The sequence below is a fragment of the Carcharodon carcharias genome, chromosome 8 (genome assembly GCF_017639515.1).
Source record: "Carcharodon carcharias isolate sCarCar2 chromosome 8, sCarCar2.pri, whole genome shotgun sequence".
In the NCBI taxonomy this organism is placed as follows: domain Eukaryota; kingdom Metazoa; phylum Chordata; class Chondrichthyes; order Lamniformes; family Lamnidae; genus Carcharodon; species Carcharodon carcharias.
Window position 1 is genome coordinate 5,710,683 of NC_054474.1, and position 19,166 is coordinate 5,729,848.

At 42.2% G+C, this 19,166-nt stretch overlaps 1 protein-coding gene across 3 annotated transcripts in view; it reads left to right on the forward strand.

The window, feature by feature from the left end:
• Nucleotides 1–18,768, forward strand: part of LOC121281094 (protocadherin-1-like) — a 397,262-nt gene extending 378,494 nt beyond the window's left edge. For all 3 annotated transcript variants that reach the window (XM_041193764.1, XM_041193767.1, XM_041193766.1), the window contains one exon: nt 14,353–18,768. In XM_041193764.1, the coding sequence (XP_041049698.1) occupies nt 14,353–14,738 (386 nt within the window). In that variant the 3' untranslated portion in view covers nt 14,739–18,768. The remainder of the gene's footprint in view (nt 1–14,352) is intronic.
• Nucleotides 18,769–19,166: the final 398 nt, after the last annotated feature.

Genomic DNA, 19,166 nt, shown 5'->3' on the forward strand with positions numbered 1-19,166 from the left:
TGGACCTGCCCGTCCAACCTTAAGGTTAGCCGACAGGCAAGGGAGCCCTGGCAGGGATTAGAAAAAGCAATGAAACCTCATCCACTGGCAGGATGAGGTTTCATGTAGGTTTTAAAAATTTTTGATTAAAGTTTGAAAAAGAATAATGGACATGTCCCAACTCATGTGACAGTTCCAACTTTGCCCCTGACATCCTGCCCCAAGTTTCAGTGGGTAACACTCTCGTCTCTGAGTCACAAGGCTCCGGTTTCAAGTCCCACCTTAAGTACAAAAAACCCAGGCTGACACTCCAGTGCAGCACAGACGGAGTGCTGCTCTGTTGGATGAGAACCTAGCTGCCCACTTGGGTGGATATAAAAGATCCCATGGCATTATTTTGAAGAAGAGCAGGCAAGTTCTCGCCAGTGTCCTGGCCAATATTTATCCCTCAATCAGCATTAAAAAAAAGCAAATAGGGTGCAGCAGTTCAAGAAGGTGGCTCACCACCACCTTCTTGTGGGAGATGAAGGATGGACAATAACTATTGGCCTGGCCAGTCCATATCCCATGAGGAATAAAAAACAAATGATCTGGTCATTATCGCATTTCCATTTGTGGGATCTGTGCTGTGTGCGTATTGGCTGCAATGTTTCCTCTATTACAACTGTGACTACACTTCAAAAAAATGCTCTTCGTTCATTGCGAAGTGCTTTAGAGTTCCCTGAGGCTGTGCAAGGCACTATGCTGTATAAATGCGAGTCTTTCTTCTTTTTCCAAGTTGCAATTTGTCACAGGTGGTGAGAGATCTCAAACCCGGAAACAATACTGATGACTAGAGCAGGTGGATTGTGTGCTTTTGGTTCTTCATGGCTTTTTAAAAATTTATTCGTGGGATGTGGGCTTCGCTGGCTGGGCCTGCATTTATTTCCCATCCCTGGTTACCCTTGAGAAGGCGGTTATGAGCTGTCTTCTTGTGCAGTGTTCAAAAGCACACTGCAGAGTTGTATCATATATTGCAAATGTAATGCAAGTCTGTTGGCTTGGCTCAGTTTGGTAGGAAACTCACCTCTGAGCACAAGAGATTCTGGGTTAAATCTTAAGACTTGGTCCCATCATTTTAAGAGCTGGTCCTCCAGTGGAGGTGCCACCTCTGGAAAGGGACATTAAACTGGGGCCTCAGGGTGGATGTAAAGATCCCTGGTACTGTACAAAGAAGTGAAGGGGAGTTTGAGCGCCTTTGCCAATGCTTTCCTGTCTCGGCCTTTGTCAACAAGTATAGATTAGCTGCTCATTCATCTCATTGGAGTTTGTGGGAGCTTGCTGTGTGTAAATTGCCTGCCGTGTTTGTATACATAACTGCAGCAATTGCACTTCAAAAGAAGTTAATTAAGCGTGAAATTCCTCAGCACGTGGAAAGCACAATATAAACACAAGACAGATCTTTGTTTGTTAGCTCTCTTGTGAAGCGCTTCACAATGTTTTAACCGTATTAGAAGTGCTATAGAAATACAATTTGTTGCTGGGGGTCAATGCTTAACCTTTTGCCAGAGTTCCGGCACGATGCAAACTGTGCAGTATTATTGGATAAAGCACTTTACGTTATGCCCCCCTCCATGAAATGTTGCTTAACTAGAATTCCAAGCAGATGTAAATAACAACGTACAAACAATGAGAGATCACAGCTTCTCAGTGTCTGGAGTTATTGTCGATGGTTATCAGAGGACTCTGTCAGCTGAACTCCCATGGAGTCACTATTGTCTTTCTTTCTCAAGAGTGAAGTAAATGGTAAATCAATAAGAAGTGATTATGGGGCCTTTGTTGTTTCCATGGTTACAGGCCTGGTACTTGTAGCTGTTAGGACTTACTAATGTCTGCAGTTTCTATTTCCAGCAATTTTCTAGAAAAACAGAGCTGTTGAATGAGATGATTGATGACTAATTTCTGGTCAGAAGCTTGTCATCTGACAAGACAATCCTTCTTTCACTTCTACCCTCCAACCTCCTCTCTTCTTTTATTTGTTCACAGGATGTGGGTGTCGTTGGCTTAGCCAGCATTTATTGCCCGTTCCTAGTTGCCCTTGAGAAGGTGGTGGGTGAGCTGCCTTCTTGAACCGCTGCAGTCCATGTGGTGTAGGTACACCCACAGTGCTGTTAGGAAGGGAGTTCCAGGATTTTGACCCAGTGACAGTGAAGGAACGGCCGATATATTTCCAAGTCAGGATGGTGTGTGGCTTTGACACAAACCTTCCTGTATTTTTCTCTAATTCCTATGACTTTGTTGTTCCTCCAAACTTTCCCTTCTCATTCCTCCTAACCTCTAATTATTTGTCCTTTATACAGATTTCACTTCCCATAATGCTTGCTGTTTTGATTTTGAGAATTACTACACTACCTCCGACTTTTGACATTTTCTTTCTCAGAGTCTTCAAACTGTGAAACTCATTACTTCCCTCAACCTGGTGCTCCCTCGTTGCCCCCATCCCATTTTCCTCCCTCCCTCTCTCTTCCAATCCTGCCTCCGTTCCTCAACTTTTTCTCCCCTTCTCCCTCAGTCCTACACTTCCCTCCCTTTTCCCCTGCTTCTCTCCTCCTCCCCTCCTCCCTCAGCCTCAGCATCCCATCCTCTTCCCCTCATTCCACAGGCCCCTCATTCCCTTAATTCCTTTCCTACTCTTCTCCTCTCTTCCCCTCTCAGGCATGGGCCCCCATCCTCCAACAAGCTACCACTTTGAAAACCAAAACCTTGGACCAGTTAACATCTCGACTCACTGACAGATCATCAGCCATGATCTAATTGCACGGTGGAACAGGTTTGAGGGGCCTTATGGCCTGTTCCTGTGATGTGCATTTTCCTTTTTTTTTACATTGCTGGGACTTTCCTTGACTTTGGGAAAGAGCTATGATTGTAGAATTAAATCGGCAAAAACATTGCGTGACAAAAATTATTTAGGAATAAGTCCCTTTACATTGAGATTGTGTCATTGACAGTGAATGCTTGATTCTTCACCACTGAAGATTAACTTCCCATTGCTGGCAAATCTGACAGCAGGGAAGGACTTGTTTCGATGGCTGGTTCCTGAGCCCTGTGGATGGCCCATATAAAGCTGAGTTGGCTGCAGATTGAAACCCTAGCGCATTACAAACATTAAGACGTCAGGACTTTAACTATTCATCAAAGAATGGTAACTACATCAAAAGCAACTTGAATTTACATAGCGGCTTTAAAGTAGGAAAGGACTGAGGGAGGTCAGGGAGGGGCAGAGGGGACTGCACGGCGCTTCACAGGTACATTATCAGACAAAGTTTGACACTGCATCATTTAAGTGGATATATATGTACAGGTGACCAATAGCTTGGTCAAAGAGGTAGGTTTTAAGGAGCTTGTTAAAGGAAGAGAGAAGGGGGAGAGAGGGAGGTTTAGGGAGGAATATTTTGAGCTTAGAGTCTCCGTTGTTGAAGGCATGACTGCCACTGTTGAAGTAAAGCAATTGGGAATGTTCAAGAGACCAGAATAAAAGATGTACGTATAAGGATGCTAGCGTAATTTAACGCTACTTAATCCACATCAGTCAGAAAGCTGCTGTTATATTTAGCATGAGAGGAGGGTTTGTACAGCCCATTCCCAAAGCACGAATCCCTCACAACTGCCAGGAACCCGGGTGTTAAATCTTCCCAAATTCTGTAATTTCCTGGGAAGAGTGATTTCAAAAATAGAGAGCCTTCACGGTGCAGGATTTGTCAAATTATGCAGGCTTTACCAAGTGGGACAGGTTTACCCTGAGGCTGTAGGTGTCCTTGTGAAGCCCGTGCTTTGAGAGACATGTGCCCTATCACCCTTAACCCCCCTCATCATCTGCCCACTAACTCCACTGCTGCCTCCCCACACAACACCTCATCCTGCCCCCAACTCCAATACACAAAGCGCTAAAGCCTCATTTTGTGAACCAACACTGGGCTCTTCGCTACCGCTAAATATTTCAATTGCTGGGTTTCATGATCATTTTTCCAGTAGTTTCTTGATCATGTTCTGAAGAGGTTTTTAACATGAACATAAAAATTAGGAGCAGGAGTAGGCCACTTGGCCCCTCGAGCCTGCTCTGCCATTCAAAAAGATCATGGCTGATCTAACTATAACCTCAACCCCACATCCCTGCCAACCCCTGATAACCTTTCACCTCCTTGCTGATCGAGAATCTACCCAGCTCTGCCTTAAAGATATTCGAAGACTCTGCTTCCACTGCCTTTTGAGGAAGAGAATTCCAATGTCTCACAACCCTATGAGAGAAAAAAAAATTCCTCATCTCTGTCTTAAATGGGCAACCGCTTATTTTTAAGCAGCGGGCCCTTGCTCTAGATTCTCCCACAAGAGGAAACATTATTTTCACATCCACAAGTCAAGTCCTCTCAGTGTCTTATATTTCAATCAAGTCACCTCCAAACTTCAGTGGATACAAGCCTAGCCTGTCCAGCCTTTTCTCACAAGACAATCTGCCCATTCCAGGTATTAATCTAATAAATCTTCTCTGAACTGCATCCAATGCATTTACATCTTTCATTAAACAAGGAGACCCATGCCATACACAGTTCTTCAGATGTGGTCTCACCAATGCCATTGTATAACTGAAGCATCACCTTCCTACTTTTGTATTCAGTTCTCCTTGTGATTCTATTAGCTTTGCTAATTACTTGCTGCACCTGCATACTAACCTCTTGTGATTCATACACCAGGACACCCAGATCCCTCTGCATCTCGGGCCACTGCAGTTTCTCACCATTTCGATCATATGCCTTTTCATTTGTCCTGCCAAAATGGAAAACCTCATATTTTCCCACATTATGCTCCATCTGCCAGATCTTTGCTCATTCATCTAACCGATCTATATCCTTTTGCAGCCTCCTTATGTCCTCTTCTCAACTTACTTTCCTACCTATCTTTGTGTCATCATCAAATTTAGCAACAATACCATCAGTCCTTTCATCCAAGTCATTTGTATAAATTGCAGGAAGTTGAGGTCCCCAGCACTGATCTCTGTGGCACACCACTCGTCACATCCTGCCAACCAGAAAAAGACCCATTTATGCCTACTCTCTGCTTCCTGTTAGCCAGCCAATCTTTTATCCATGCCAATAAATTACCCCCTATACCATGAGTTTTTATTTTCCACAATAACCTTTGATGTGGCACCTTGGAAATCTAAGTACAGTACATCCACCAGATCCCCTTTATCGACAGCACCTGCTAATTATTCAGAGTAGTCCAATGAATTGGTTAACATGATTTCCCTTTCACAAAGCCATGTTGACTCTGCCTGACTATCTTGAATTTTAGGCTAACTGGCCCATAGTTTCCTGCTTTCTGTCTCCCTCCCTTTTTGAATAAAAGAGTTACATTTGCTCTTTTCTAATCTAATGGCACCTTCCTGAATCTAGTGAATTGTGGAAAATTAAAACTGACACATCAACTATCTCACTAGCCACTTCTTTTAAGACCCCAGGATGAAACCATCATGACCCAGGGACTTGTCAGCCTGCAGCCCCAACAATTTGCTAAGTACCTCTTCCCTGGGGATGGTAATTTTCTTGAGTTCCTCCTTCCCTTCAAATTCCTGACTTCCAGCCATTTCTGGGGTGTCACCTGTATCTGCTATAGTGAAGATCGATGCAAAATACCTGTTCAGTTCACCTGCCACCTCCTTATCTTCCATTATTAATTCCCCAGACTCACTTTTTATAGGACCAACGCTCCCTTTGTTAATTCTTGGGGGTTGGTTAGCTCAGTTGGCTGGACAGCTGGTTTGTGATGTAGAGTGATGCCAACAGCACAGGTTCAATTCCACTACCAGCAGAGGTCATCCATGCCTTCTCAACCTTATCTCTCACCTCAGGTATTGTGACCCTCAGCTTAAATTCACCACCAGCCATCTCTCTCAAATAAGAGAGCAGCCTCTTGAACTATGGCGACTTCCATTGTTAATTCTTTTCTTGTTTTAAACAACTATCGAAACTCTTACTCTCTGTTTTTATATTTCTAGCTGGCTTTCTCTTGCACTCTAATTTTCCCCCCTTTATTAATTTTTTTTGTCATTTTTTTGCTTCTTTTTCAAAATTTTCTGTCAAATCTCCTGACCTGCCACCCATCCTTGTGCAATTATATGATTTTCCTTTAAGTTTGATACTATCTTTAACTTTTTTAGTTAACCACAGATGGTAGGCCCTCCCTCTGGAATTTTCCTTTCTTGCTAGAAAGTATTTATTGTGTGTATTCTGAAATATCCCCTTAAATGTCTGCCGCTCATCCCTATCAACTTATCCCTTAACCTAAATCACCAGCTCACTTTTGCTAGCTGTGCTTTCATGCCCTCTTAATTGCCTTTATTTAGGTTTAAAATACTAGCCTTAGACCCACTCTTCTCTCTCTCTCAAACCGAATGTAAAATTTAACCATATTACGATCACTGCTGGCGAGGGACACCTTCACTATGGGGTTACTAATTAATCCTAGCTCATTGCCCAATAGCAAGTCTAGTATTGCCTGCTCCCTGGTTGGCTCCAGAACATGCTGATCTAAGAAATTACCCCGAAAACATTCTACTTAATTCGTCACCTACACTACCTTTGCCCATCTGATTGTTCCAGACCATATGTAGATTAAAACCCTACATGTTAATTGTCCACCTTTCAGACAAGCTCCCACAATTTCTTCTTTGATACCCCACCCTACCATGTGATTATTGGGAGGGGGCTTGTACACCACTCCCACAAGTGATTTCTTGCCATTATCACTCCTCATCTCTACCCAAACTGCTTCCATATACTGGTTTCCTGAGCTTAGGTCACTCCTGTCTATTGTGCTCATGTCATCTTTAATTAACAGAAAGACCCCGTCATCTCTTCTTAACTTCCTATCCTTTCTAAAAGTCACATACCCTTCAATATTCAGATCCCAGTCTATGTCATCCTGCAGCCATTTCTCTGTAATGGCTATTAGATCATACTTATTTATCTCTATCTGACCAGTTCATCTGTTTTGTTTTGAAGGCTACGTGCATTTAGAAACAGAGCCTTAAGTTTTGTCCTTTTATTATTTTTGCAACCTCCAGCCTTATCTCTTGACTTGCTCTTAGACTTGCCCTCTCTGTCCCTCCCTGTCAAGGTCTGTTTATCATTTCCCATATTATTACCTTTCTCTAATGTGAAAAATAGGAACAGGAGGAGGCTATTCAGCCCCTCAGGTCAGCTCTTCGTTTACATCACGGCTGATCAGCATCTGGTGTTTGCAGTTACATTTTGTTTTAGTAGTATGTTATTGCTTCATTATTACTTACAGCTGATGATTTAGTCAACAGTTCTGGTAACTTGCAGTTCTATGTAACTTCGAAGTCCATTTCAAGTTTCTAAAGATTTCGTTCAAACTGCAGGGATTGTTTTTTTCCCATCGACTGTATCTAAAATTAAAAACTGCTGGAAATACTCAGCAGGTCGACTGTATCAATGGAGAATGAAACAAGGTTGACGTTTCGGGTCGATGACTTTTCATCAGAACCATTTTCTAACGAAAGGTTTGAAACAGTGTCATTTTCCCTCTCTCCCCACAAATACAGTTAAGAGTTACCGGCTATTTCTCTTCTTATTTTAGATTTCCCACATCTGGAGTATTTTGATTTTTGGTATCTGAGGTTCTGCCAAACTCCCTTTCAGAGGTTGGTAAATGACACTATCCAGGTGTGGGGCTGGTGTCATACTAAACAACGTCCCAAATATAATAATTGATCTTTGCTAGATGGTCTTAACTTAGATCCTGTTTGTAGACTCGGAGACTGATACAGCACAGGAGGAGGTTATTTGGCCCATCATGCCTGTTCTGGCTCTTTGAAAGAGCTATCCAATTATCCCACTCTCCATCAGGTATTTATCCAATTACCTTATAATGCAGCGAAACCCCCTCCCCCTACTGGAAGGTGTGCCTATCAGATATGTGTTGCATTAGGCTGGCCACCTATTTAAGATACTAATAAACTTCAAGAGGACATAGGCAGGCGTATGAAATGATGGACACTAGGCAACTGAAGGTCAATGCGGAGAGGCACGAGGGTGATATATTTTAATGGGGAAAATTAGGAGAGACAATGGTACAATTTGAAAAGGGTTGGAGGAGTACAGACCTGGGGATGGTATTTGTGCATGAATCTTTGAAGAACAGGTTAACAAAGCAGTTAGTACAACATAGAATACTGGGCTTTTTAAGTAGAGGCATGGTATGCAAAAACCAGGATGTTATATTAAACATTTATAAAACACCAGATAGGCCCTATCTGGAGTATTTTGCCCAATTCTGGGCACCACAGTTAAGGATGGAAGGGCAGGCTTTGCAGAAGATACAGAAAAACTTCACTGGAAGTATTTCCAGGTTGAGAGATTACACTTACATGGATGGACTGGAGAAGCTGCAGTTATTTTCCTTAGAGCAGAGAAGGCTAGGAGGAGATTTGATAGAGGTGTTCAAAATCATGAAGGGTTTTGGGTAAAGAAAACAAAGATGAATGCTAACCAGCGGCTGAAGCGTTGATAATTAATGGGTATTGATTTAGGGTGATAGGCAAAAGAACCAGAGGCAACATGCAAAAAGAGCTTTATCCACAGTGAGTGGTTAGGATTTGGAATAGACTGCTTGATAGTGTGATAGATACACATTCAATAACCACCTTCAAAAGATAGTTGGATGAGCACTCGATAGAGAAAGAAAATTGCAGAGATATGGGGGGAAAAGCGTGGGAAGTGAGACTAACTGAGAGAGCCGACACAGACTTGGTGGGCTGAATGGTTTTGTTCTGTTCTGTGCTATACTAAATTTGCACCCTCCCAACATTCATTTCCTGAGCATTAATATTAGACATGTGGGCAGTGAGCCAGAGGCTGACTGGCACCTGCAGAACTGTATTTTACCAAGAGTCAGTCCATTTGAAGGAGAAAATTGCTGAGAAGGCTTATTTAGTTGCTGTGCTTTTTTATGTCCACTTTGCGTTAAATTGCCGGAGCTGATTTTTCATGTGTGTCTTCAGCAGTGCCTCATTGGCAGGTGACAGTCTGTTATTTGCTTGACAACTTGAGGAAGTATTTTCACTGTGGCTGGTAACAAATTGCTCAACTCGGCATTTTAGAGATGCCTTGTCTTCTTAACCCGATAAGGACCATTATCTTTATAACAAGCTCATTATTTGGCCAAGACTGGAGAAGGGAAAGCTGAGAGAAGGCCAGGGGCTGTGAACCTGGTGTCAACTTCCAACATTTGAGCTTCAGTAAAGTGTTGAACACTTTGGTAACCATAACCATGAATAAGTCAGAGCACTAGGGCATTGTCACTTGGTAGTCCTGCACCTGAGTGGGGCTGATGGTGAGTCTGAAAGCGCAGTGGAAGCAGAATCCACAGTAACTTTCATGAGGGAATTAGATAAATCCTTGAAAAGGATGGGCTATGTGGAAAGAGCAGGGAAGTGGGGACAATTGGATAGCAAAGGTACGACGGGCTGAATGATCCATGATGTATAGTTCTTATTCAGTGCTTTAAATATATTCTGATTTTAAATCTAGCCTATTTAATTTGACTTCCTCACTGACAAGCCAGAAATGTTTAACAAATAACTAATGTCTTTCAGCAGCAGCCTGCCATTCTACAGAGCTTTTAACATTATAAGACGCCCCAAAGCATTTCAGAGGCATGTTATAAAGCAAAACCTGACACCGAACCATGCAAAGGGTTATTGGGTTAGATGGTCAAATGATTGGTCAAAAAGGTGGGTTGGAAGGAGTGTCTTAAGAAAGGAAAGAGAGTTAGAGAAGTGGAGAGGTTTAGGGAAGTAATTACAAAGGCTAGGGCCCTGGCAGCTCAAGACATGGCAACCAATGGTGGAGTGATTAGAATTGGGATTCTTAAGAGACCAGAATTAGAACAGCACAGGTACCTCTGTGTGTTTGGGAGCTGGAAGGGATCACAGGGATGGAGAAGGGTGAAGAATTTGAAAACATTGAAGTGAATTTTTAAATTGAGGCACCACTTAATTGGGAACCAGGGTAGGACAGCAACAGGGGTGATGGATAAGTGGGACCTGTTGCGAGTTAAGACACGGGTAGCAGTTTTGGATGACCTCAAGTTTATAGAGGGTAGGATGTGGGAGACTGGTCAGAAGAGCAGTGGAATAGCCGAGCCTAGAGTTAACAAAGGCATGGATGAGGATTTTAGCTATAGATTGTCACGAAGATGGATATAGGTGGTCTTTGTGATATAGTCTCCCACCATAACTCATTTATGGGCCTTCCAGAGATGGATTTTTTGAAGAGCCATGTCATGTATCACACCCCAGTTACGTGTTGCTTGAATTTTATTTTCCTTTCTCTTTCCAATGAGGATAAATGATTTCTGTTCTCTGGAGACCCCACTTCATTTATCCACAGACAGGGTTTCCAAACCACCTTAATTATTATATTCTAGTTTCTCTCGGAATATTCAATTCTTCTGATTTCCCTAATGAATAGCTGGGTGAATCTGGAGGATGAATTCAGACTACATTGTTATCGGGATATTGCAACTGACCCTAAGCTTAATGGCATTCACCATCTTACATTCGAACTTGGCTGACTGGCTGACAGTGAGGATGATGCCAATCAACTGCAGCAGGACATAGATAGACCAGAAGAATGGACAGACAAGTGGCAGATGGAATTTAATGCAGAGAAGCGTGAGATGGTGCATTTGGAAGAAGTGTTAAGAAGGAGCAATATAGAATCAATGGCACAATTCTAAAGAGTGTGCAGGAAAAGAGGGACGTGAGGGTTCTTGTGCATAGACCTTTGAAGGTGGCAGCATACATTGAGAGAGTGCTTAGCAAAGCAAATGGGATCCTGACTTCATAAACAGAGGTATTGAGTACAAAAGCAGAGAACCCTTATGTATGCTGAACCCTTATAAAACACCGGTTAGGTCACAGCTAGAATATTGCATCCAATTCTGGCTACTACACTTTAGGGACGATATGAGGACCCTTGGGAGAGTGCAGAGGAAATTTACCAGAATGGTTCCAGGGATGGGGAATTTTAGCTACAAGGTTAGTTTCAAAATGTTGAGTTTGTTCTCATTGGAGCAAAGGAAATTGAGAGGAAATTTGATAAGAGTGTTCAAGGTTATGTCTTGTTTGGATAAGTTAGACAAGGAAAAACTATTCCCATTACCTGATGGTAGAAGGACCAGATTTAAGATTTTGGTCAAGAGATGCAAGGGCATGTGAAGAATAACTTTTTTTATACTGCAAGTGGTTAACTAGAAAGGTTAAGGTAGTATCAAACTTAAAGAGAAAGCATAAAATTATGCAAAGACAGGTGGCAGGTCAGAAAATTGGATGGAATATAAGGAACAGCAAAGGATGATTAAAACACTAATAAGGAGGGAAAAATTAGAGTATGAGAGAAAAATAGCCAGAAAAATAAAGACAGATAATGAGAATTTTTATAAATATTTTAAAAAAGAAAAAAAGTTAACTAAGTGAGTGTTGATCCCCTAGAAAGTGAGTCTGGAGAATTCATAATGGAAAACAAGGAGATGGCAGATGAATTGAACAGTTATTTTGCATCATTTTTCACTTTAGACAAGACAAGTAACATCCCAGAAGCAGCTATAAACTGGGAAATGGAAGTGGGGGAGGAAGTCAGGAAAATTACAATCACCAGAGAAGTGGTACTGAGTAAATTGTTGGACCTGTGGCTGACAAGAGCCTGGGTCCTGATGGACTTCACCCTAGGGTCTTAAAAGAGGTGTCTAGTGAGATAATTGATGCATTGGTTTTAATTTCCCAAATTCACGAGATTCGGGGAAGGTCCCGTTAGAATGGAAGATAACAAATATAATCCATTATTCAAAAAGAGAGGGAGACAGAAAGCGGAAAACTACAGGCCAGTTAGCTTAACATCTGTCATAGGGAAAATGTTAGAAACTATTTTTAAAAAAGTTATAGCAGGGCACTTGGATAAGCTCAAGGTTATCAGGCAGAGTCAACATGGTTTTGTGAAAGGGAAATCGTGTTTATCCAACTTAGTGGAGTTCTTTGAGGAAGTAACATGTGCTGTGGATAAAGGGGAACCGGTGGATGTAGTATACTTAGATTTCCAGAAGGCATTGGATAAAGTGCCACATCAAAGGTTATTGCGGAAAATAAAAACTCATGGTAAAAGGGGGTAATATCAATATATGGATAGAAGATTGGTTGGTAACAAGAAGCAGAGAGTAGGCATAAATGGGTCTTTTTCAGGTTTGCAAGGTGAGCGGTGTGCCACAGGGATCAGTGCTGGGTCCTCAACTGTTTACAATTTATATAAATGACTTGGATGAAGGGATGGATCGGATGGTTACCAAATTTGATAATAACACAAAGTTATGTAGGAAAGTAAGTTGTGAAGAGCTCATAGGGAGGCTACAAACAGATGTAGATAGGTTAAGAAAGTGGGCAAAGATCCGGCAGATGGAATATAATGTGGGAAAATGTCAGGAAGAATAAAAGAGAAGCATTTATCTAAATGGTGAGAGATTGCAGAGCTCTGAGGTGCAGAGGGATCTGGGTATCCTGGTGTACGAATCACAAAAGGCTAGTATGCAAGTACAGCAAGTAATTAGGAATGTTAATAGAATGTTATCATTTATTGTGAGAGGAATTGAATACAGAAGTAGGGAGATTATGCTACAGTTGTACAGGACACTAGTGAGACCACATTTGGAATGCTGTGTACAGTATTGATCACTTTTTTAAAGGAAGGATGTAAATGTGTTGGCAGCAGTTCAGAGAAAGTTTACCGGATTGATACCTGGAATGGGTGGGTTATCTTATGATGAAGGTGGACAGGCTAGTCTTATATCTGCTGGATTTTAGACGGGTAAGAGGCAACTTGATTGAAACATGTAGGATCTTGAGGGGACTTGACAGGGTGGATGTAGAGACGATGTTTCCTCTTGTGGAAGAATCTAGAACTCGGGGTACTGTTTAAAAATAAGGGGTCACTCATTTAAATCAGAGATTACGCAATTTTTTTTCACTCAAAGGGCTGTGAGTCTTTGGAACTCTCTTCCTGAAAAGGTGGTGGAAACAGAGTCTTTGAATATTTTTAAGGCCGAGGTGGATAGATTCTTGGTAAGCAAAGGGGTGATAGGTTATTGGGGGTAGGTGGGATGCAGATTTCAGGTTACTATCAGGTCAGCCATGACCTTATTAAATGGCAGAGCAGGCTCGAGGGGCTGAATGGCCTACTCCTGCTCCTTATTCATATGTTCGTAGTGAGCTGGAACTTTGCTGCCTACAAGGGAGTGTGGAAGCAGAGTTGATGAATGATTTCAAAATGGAGATGGATGGGCAGTTGAGGGAAATTAACCAGCATGGCTATTGGGATACAGCTGGTGAATGGGATGGTTTATATTTCTGTACAGAGAGCTGGTGTGGACTCAATGGGCTGAATGGTTTCATTCTTGCTGCATTGACTCTATGACTCTTAACTTACCAGCGATGCTCATTGAGTGACTTTTCCCACTGTTGGCATGAGTTATCTCAGCACAGAACAGGAGTTAGATCTGATTTCCTGCTGCTGTCCAACAGGCTGGACTTATTAAAGAAATGTCTAGATGCTGTAATGGGGACATGGCATGAGTGATATTCTGTAAAGATTAGGTTAAATAGGCTCTCAGCCCTCCTTCATTAGAACCCATCTTGTTCTGTGCAGTTCCACACTCAGCGGTCAACTTATCTACTTAACCATCGAGCAGGATTGAAGAAGCTTTTAATGTAAAATAAATGTCAACATGATTAATAGCTTTCCACAGGCAAAGGGCTGGAGACTTGAAGCAAAGCCTAAGTTGACATCCTGATCTCCCAACCTACTGAATACATTTCTATACTCAGAATCGGCTATTCCAATGCCCTCTTGGTCAGCCTGCCATCTTCCATCTTCCACCTTCCATAAACCTGACCTCATTTAATACTTTGCTGTTTGACTCTCACCCCTGTGCTCACGGACCAAAATTGCCTCCTAATGCAACAACACCTTGAATTGAGAATTCTCATTCCCACCACTGCCCAAGTTGTTGGATGTGACTGTCTCTCCCTAAGCCCCGGAATTCCCAACCTATAGGGTTATGCCACTATCTCCACCTTTAAAACAATCTCAAAACTCCTTGACCAAAACTCATTGTACACCTGTCGTAACATCTTCTTATACCATTCAGTGTCATTCTTTTTGTTACTCTCTGTGATGCGCTATGTAAATTAAAGTAGATGTTGTTGTATGAGAACGGGCAATAGGCTATAAACTAATGATTTCTTTCTCTTTATGTATGTCCATGTAGACCTCAGACCGCTGCCTGACGTGGCTATGACAGGAAATTGCACAAGAGAATGCACAGAGTTTGGTCACTCTGACTCTTGCTGGATGCCTGGTCAACCGTCCCCCAACAGGAAGCAGAAAAACACCCCCAAACTTTCCACCTTTGTGCCTTACGAAGAACGGGGGAGCCAGGATCGTCTCACCAACGTGAGCCCACGGCTCATGGAGGATGGCAATGCCAAAATGGCCAATATCCGCTTCATACCGACGCACAGTGCCTTCCCCAGTTCAAACCACGAGCCCAGCAAGGACTCAGCTCTGGAAGAAATCCCTCTCACCCAACCGCCTGACTACCAGCACACTACTGGCCCAGTGCCACCCAATTCCAAACGGGAGATTTATCTGTGAGGAGAGCCGGAGCCTGCTCTGTGCCTGTTTGAAGCTGTTTTATAACCACGATGGAAATGCGAGAGTTAAGAAAAGGAAACAGCAAAAAGGAACGTGCGGTGGAAACTAAAAATACACAAAGGCTTTATTGTCCGCAGTACAATTCTACGACAAACTGGAATTTCAGAGATTGGACGGGATTGAAATGGGGCTGCTCCAATTGCATATTGTCCAGGGTTTTCCACACCATTGGCAGAGTCTCCATCCCAGCTAGCATCAACAGCGGAGAAAAAAAACACAAGCGGATCAGCAGTCAAAACTCAAACCTGACTTTGGTGACCCGTTAACCGTTTCCATCGCTGCTGAACTTCTTAACCGCATGCAGTCAATTCTGTTTCTGTTCTTGTTTTTTTTTGTTCCTGTTTCTTGTGTGTGTGTGTGTGTGTGTGTGTGTGTGTGTGTGTGTGTTTGTGTGTATGTGTGTGTGTGGGAGTGGGATGTGGGATGTGGGAGTGGATAAACACAGTTGATTCATGTCATTCATGTGGGTGGCAGTGATGTTGGGGGAGGGGAAAACCAAAAAAAAAAGAAAACTTACACTCTTGTAGTTCTAGAACTTAGCACCTCAGTGCTTAAATCTCGTTGTCGAACACTCGTCTGGCACGTTTGCCCTAACCACAGGGACCAATCAATGCAGAAGCGCGTGAGCGTTGCTATACTCTTGTGTAAATATAACCTTCAGATGATATATGAATTTCAGAGATCGGGAGAAATCTATTCCACCTTTATCATGTTGCTCAGCAGCATGAAGCAAAGCGATCTTAAGTTGTGTTCATTCTTTTTCTTCATGTAAATAATTTGAAAGGTAGCAATGAAAAGTCATTTTATAAGTGTAACTGAAGGACTTGTTCAGTGACATATTTAAGTTGGTGGTGGTTCGTTGTAACCTTTGCCTTTTCTGCTACTCACAGTTATTTGGAAAACTGGTGCTGGTGCACTACACCATTCTCCATTCTGCTACCCACTGTTCCTCCCTTTTTTTGTTCAAAAGAATATAAAACAAGATAAGTTGCTATTTTAAGTTTTGTCATTTACATGACAATTGTGGCCTCTGGTGCCACTTAATTTGAGATCATACCATTGAAAGGGAGGTATATCCCACTGGGCCCTGGTTTGTAGTTCTCTGGGATGGTTGCAGCCATGAGTGAAGGTTGTATGTGTGTGTGTGTTTGCACACATATCATGCATGTATGTGTGTGACATTTTTTATATTCGCTCCTGGGATGTGGGTGTCACTAGCTAGGCTAGCATTTATTGCCCATCCCTTATTCAGAGGGCATTTTAAGCGTTGTTGTAGGTCTAGAATCACTTGAAGGCCAGATCAGGTAAGGACAGCAGCACAGATCCCTAAAGGACATTAGTGAACCAGATGGGTTTTAGTCATCATCATTAGACTTTTAATTCCAGATTTTTATTGAATTTCACCATCTGCCATGGTGGTGTTTGAACCTGGGTCCCTAGAGGATTATCCTTGGCCCCTGGATTACTAGTCTAGTGACAATACCACTTTGCCATCGTCTCCCCTCATGCAGATACATGGACACATAAATGTGTGTGTGTGCATGTGCATTTGTGTGCACATGTATGTATGCATGTGTGAAAATATTTGTGTGCATGTGTGCGTGCATGTCTGCACCATTGGCCTGGATCTCCCAGAGAAAAGGGAGGGGAGAAAGATACTTGATCAGCATTGGCTGTAGCTGATTTACACATGATCAGAGGTGCAGTTTTGTTTCCCTTCCCCTTCTACACCAGCGGCAAAATTTGTTACAATACCTTTAGATGTTCTTATTATGCAATGGTCATTGTGCCAATTTTGTAAAGGTATCTTCTTCTGGGCTGAACAGTTAGGTGAGCTTTCAGCGTTAAATTGGTAATGGGATTGAACAGATAGCTTTGACATACTGGTGTCCTACCGAAGCCTACTCCAATGGCAAAAGGGGAAGTGTTTTTCTTAACATCAAATAAATAACAACCAAACTCCCAAATTTCATCAAGTCCATTCCATTGCCCAGGGATCAGGGAATCTTATGACATCTTAAACTAATTTTATGACCAGTTACGGATCACAGCACTGCTACCTACCGTTCATTTTAACCTTTCAGTTTAATGACCCAACAACCATTCTCTTAATCGGGGTCATTATTTCCAGATACCACACCCTTTCCAATTGTACCCACTTCCCAACTTCCGAAGCGCGATTCAGGGATGGTGGTGTATATGTATAAAATAAAATGTTATGTTCGCATGATTATTGCTCTGTTGTCACAAAATATTTGCATTCTTTGTGTGTATGTATTTTTTTGTTTCAACATCTGTGATAGAGCCCTGCTAAATCTGTTATCAGACCTCATCCCTTTCAGATTCCAAATTCCCCAAGCTTTGTGACTGGGCTAGGGAAGCAGTACTCATTTTGTGCCTTGTTAAGTGAAAGAGTGGAGATGAGAACAGGGATGAGCAGTTAACCGGAGGTGGGATGGTTCATTTAAGCTTCTAACTGTGCTCCGCGCATGTAAGATTAATTCATCAAGACAGGCTCTATTTTTGGACAAGGGGAAATCTTGGTCACTTAAAATTGATGGATCTCACAGCAGTAAATTATTACCAATTCCCAAATCAGACTTAAATCTTGCATTGAAAGTTTTAGCAGAAATCCATTGAGTTGTACACTCTGAATCCATCGCAAAAACAGAGAATGTCCTGAATACAACCTTTGGGCTTCAGTTTTTTTTGATTGTGTAAAATGGATTGTCACTCTGGATTAGGGGACCAGAAGGACGTACTACTCAAAGCAGGTTATTTCCAGAGTTCTGTCATCTCCAATTCTCAGGAAGTAGTGGAGGGATGTGATATTCCTCCAGTAAAGTTTGTTGGACAGTTTGACGGTACCAGTGTGGGCTTCTCAGCTGCATGCATTCTCCAAGTTGACATGATTCCCTTAGTCACCAAGACTGGTCAGCAAATTGAGCTGGGACCGTGATCGGAAAACAACCAACAAGATGTAATTTAACCTTCACCACCCCACGCCCCTAGCCTGAGGTCTTTGCTGGAAAATTTAGTAAGAAAGAAGCGTCCATTTGGGAGATTGAAGCTGAAATGTTAAAGGTGCCTTGTATTATAATTAAGCTGCAGTTTGCCTGATGCGGGAGTCTTGTGATTAGAATAGATACGACAGCAATGAAAAAAATAAAGCCTCTGGAACCAAGATCGTACAGGTACCAAAAATTTCCAACAAGCATAGAGGTGGCAGAATGACCACATGGGATCTTATGAAACCATGTCTTCTGCATTTGTAAGCAAAGGTAGCTGGTGCATTTTTTTGTGTTTCATTCTATGGAAAATGGATCTAATGGTAGATTGTATATGTATTTATGAAGTATTGTGTCGCAATGTAGCTTGCCATGTGATACCCTGGACCAGGAATACAGCAGCACTTGCACCTGTAGAAGGACAGGTACTTTTAATGAGTCTGTACCATATATCTAGCTACAACCCTGAAACAGCCCCATGATGGGTTAATTTTAGGGATAGGGTGGAGGGGGAATATCCAAAGTCCATGAGATTTGGCTAGAGGCAGCAGCCGCTGTTTAAAATCATTTGAACTTCAATGTTGGATCTATTTATATAATTAATTTAATTGCTTGTTTGCCATGTTTTTGTACAGTTTTATGTACATGCAAATGTTGCTTTTATATAAAAACAAAATCAGCAATGGAAGTATGTTACTATTTTTAGATGGATTTAATGTGTAATCAGAATCATATTGTTAAAGGTGTTTGGAAACACATGTAATGCTTTAATAGTTAATCCACTGGCTTCCTATGTTACCTATGAGATTTACGCGGGCAGTGAGCACAGTTCTTCTATTATTTTTTTCTATTGTTAAGCATGTAAAATTCTTGGCCCTCATTTGCTGAGCAGTCAACAGAGAGAAGACAAAATCATTGTAATTATCCCTTCCTCAAAGCTTTACAATAAAATGGGAAAATGAGCAGTCTGCTGTCCTTAAGACTCTCTCTCTCTCTCTCTGATCAAGTGGATTCCCGGGGTGCGAGCGATCTCTTATTGCCTTGGCCCGTCGGCTTGGAAAACCCAAATGGCTGATGGGTTTAACTCCCAACTCTACTGAAATTGGGAGCTCACCCACTTCGCACAGTTTTCTTGGATTCTAGGCAGAGGGGATTGGAATGCCCACACAGGGTAAATGTGGCTCCATGGCCCTGTAGTCATTTTCTGAAGAAGGTGTGCATTAATATCTTGTGATTTCGGCGATGCCCTTAACGTGATAAAACATCCCAAGAGCTTCACAGGAGCGTTATCAAACAAAATCAGACACCAAGTCACATTAGCAGATGTTGGGATGAGACTAAAAGCTTGGTCAAAGAGCTA